The following is a 2,741-nucleotide window of genomic DNA, read 5'->3' on the forward strand; positions in this document are numbered from 1 at the left end:
ATAGAATATTTTTCATTTCTTTAGAATAGCAAACAGTTCTTAAAAGTAGTTTTTCCTCCCACATATTGCCTACTATATACTATAAATAATAGAAAAAAGAATGTTAATCATAGTCAGATTAATTAAATATAGTCTGATACATCTAACAGTTTTAATTTATACATTCTTTTTCTTTCAGAGTTCAGCTTTATATTGAACGTGTTACAAAAGAAGTTTAGTCAAAAAGACTAATGTCTATGTCATCATCAGACTCCTCAGATTCTTCTTTTTTTGCTTCCACTTTCTTCTCCTCAGCTGGGGCAGCAGGAGTGGAGGGGGAAGGATCTCTTGCTGGTGTCGCACAAGTTGCAGGGGCAGGTCCACAAGCCCCTACATTGCAGTTGAGACACTCAATGTTGACTTTGGCGAGAGCCTTTGCAAACAAACCCGGCCAGAGAGGTTCAACCTTTACACCAACTGCTTTAATGAGGGCATTGATCTTATGCTCCATCACCATCACTTCATCATCGTTCAGAATAAGGGCCGAGTAGATGCAGGTGAGCTCCAAGACGGAGGCCATGGTGAGGGCAAGCTCTGGGTGAGCGCTGCCAGGAGCAGTGTTAGTCACCTGATGAAGTGAGGGCCTCACCCACTGCAGCCTTAGCATCCTTGGAAGAACTGAGCACCTTACCAGCAGCTGGAGATAACTGGTTTCCGCAGTTTTCAGTTGTTTGCCTCAAGAGCTTTTGGCTTTAAAAATGTTAAACTACATGTAATTAATTTCATTTTTAATTCTATCCTATATAATAAAAGACTCTTGTGCAAATAGACTGTATGGCAGAACAACCAAACAACTGAACAACCAGTTGCTATGACGCAAGCTGACCACTAGAAGGTATGCACGGAACATGGTGGGCATGGGCAGCAAGCGGCAGAGCATGGAACATGGCGGGCATCGGCCATGGCGGGATGGTGGACCAGGTGAGTGGGGTTGCCAGACCAAGGCAGGGCAACAGTTGCTGTCATTGGGCAAGCCTCTGGTGGTTACTAACAATTCTTTGCTCCCATGTGCCACAGTCCTGCCCAGTGCTCGCACCAGCTTCTGGTGCCTGGCACTGGTGCCGATCGCTTGGCGCCATCAGCAGATGTGAGAGGCAGCTGCCAGCCCCAATACCCCCTGAGGGCTTCTCCACCTTTCCCTGTTCCTGAGGGACAACTAGGGCAGCAGCCACCGCTCTCATCCACTGACAGCACCAGACCTGCTTGCACCTGCTGCTGGTGCTGACCCCAATTACTCAGCGCCATCAGCAGGTGTGAGCGGGGCTGGCTCCATCAGCATGTGGGGGCAGTGGTGGTGGGAGGGCCCAGGTGTAGCCACGGAGGATGGGCAGAGACGCCCCCCCCTCCCCCCGTGTCCCTCACAGCCTTGCAGCCCACAGTTCCTTTCAAGGTGCATGAATTCATGCTCTGAGCCCCTAGTATTTTATATAAAATACTGTCCAAATCATAATAACTTCTAAAATCAAAGTCAATATTAACAAAGTTTTTTTATATTTGAAGAACATATTTTTATATTAATAATACACAAAAGACATTTTAAAGCAATTTTTGTCTATATTATTTAGCAGTAAGCCTAAGGCAAGTACATAGTGTGGTCACTAGATGGTTCTTCTGATCAATGAGTTTTAGCTAAGTAAATAAAGCATGAATGTGGGCAATCAAATGAGGATGTAAAGCTCTCTCTTTGCATGCAAAGCTGGAATATAAGATATTAAATACTGATGGGTACTGCTTAAGAAAAACTGTTTATTTCTTTATTTTAAAGACAAAATTCCATTTCAAAAAAATAAAATTATTTTAGGTATAAAGTAAGAAATTTGGGACATAAGTAAATTCAATACTAGCATTACTGTTGAAATACACTACCAAGATAGTGCCGTATATAGGAAAGGCTATTAGATTATGAGCAAGAAAAACTAATTTTCCCATTCTGCTTTCAGCACAAGTGAACCTTTCTCATGAATGCTCTGCACCCTCTCTGAGGAGGATGCTGGGCAGTTGAGTAGTCTGCCGTGATGTTTTTAGCAAATTAGACAGCACCACTGCCTTTCAGCACTAGATTTGATAGGAGACAAGACAGGCTGGGAAACCAGTGCAAAGCCTGCTGGAATTACTGGCATATGATAATTGGATCTAAATACAGGGTGGGGCAGAAGTAAGTGTACAGTTCTAAGTATGCAAAACAGTTTATTCTTATATTTTTTAATTAATTATTGTATTATTTTCTATACAAACAACCATAAACTTACTTTAGTCCCAAGCTGTATTGTCTATGCTAAAGTCTAACCATAGGAAAGATTATCTAGCTGGGATTTCACATTAGTATCAGACCCACTGAACTCAAGGGAGTGGGGATTAGGCATCAGATATCTCCCCCACAGGAAACAATGTAAACTGACAACCAAACACTTGCCCCAAATTTTTATTTCAGATCTTTTATTCATAGAATCTGCAAAAATGATTCTCCAATATCATACTACCTGAATCAGATTCACCAATTTATTTATTAAAATTTATTCTCCTGCTCTCCTTTCCCATCTATGGAATACATCTTAAGGTGGGGTTCCACAAACTGAAGTTTTCAACATACCCCAGGTGACATTTAGATGCCAAAATTTTGAAACCACTGCAATATATATGCTCTACAGGCCACAAGGGTATTCTTGCCTTGGGAATTTATGGTAATTCCTAAAAGTTAAATC

General features: G+C 41.9%; 1 protein-coding gene across 1 annotated transcript; it reads right to left on the minus strand.

Moving 5' to 3' along the window:
- Positions 1–214: 214 nt before the first annotated feature.
- LOC102764324 (60S acidic ribosomal protein P1) lies at positions 215–577 on the minus strand. Its single transcript, XM_015560045.1, has one exon. It carries the CDS (start codon positions 557–559, stop codon positions 215–217), a length of 345 nt encoding a protein of 114 aa, XP_015415531.1. The 5' UTR covers positions 560–577.
- Between the last annotated feature and the right edge of the window lie 2,164 nt (positions 578–2,741).

Source organism: Myotis davidii, unplaced genomic scaffold (genome assembly GCF_000327345.1).
Source record: "Myotis davidii unplaced genomic scaffold, ASM32734v1 scaffold273, whole genome shotgun sequence".
Classification (NCBI taxonomy): Eukaryota; Metazoa; Chordata; class Mammalia; order Chiroptera; family Vespertilionidae; genus Myotis; species Myotis davidii.

What these genes read in the sequence shown, in the direction of transcription:
- LOC102764324 (XM_015560045.1), bottom strand. Translation starts at nt 559, where the DNA reads ATGGCCTCCGTCTTGGAGCTCACCTGCATCTACTCGGCCCTTATTCTG.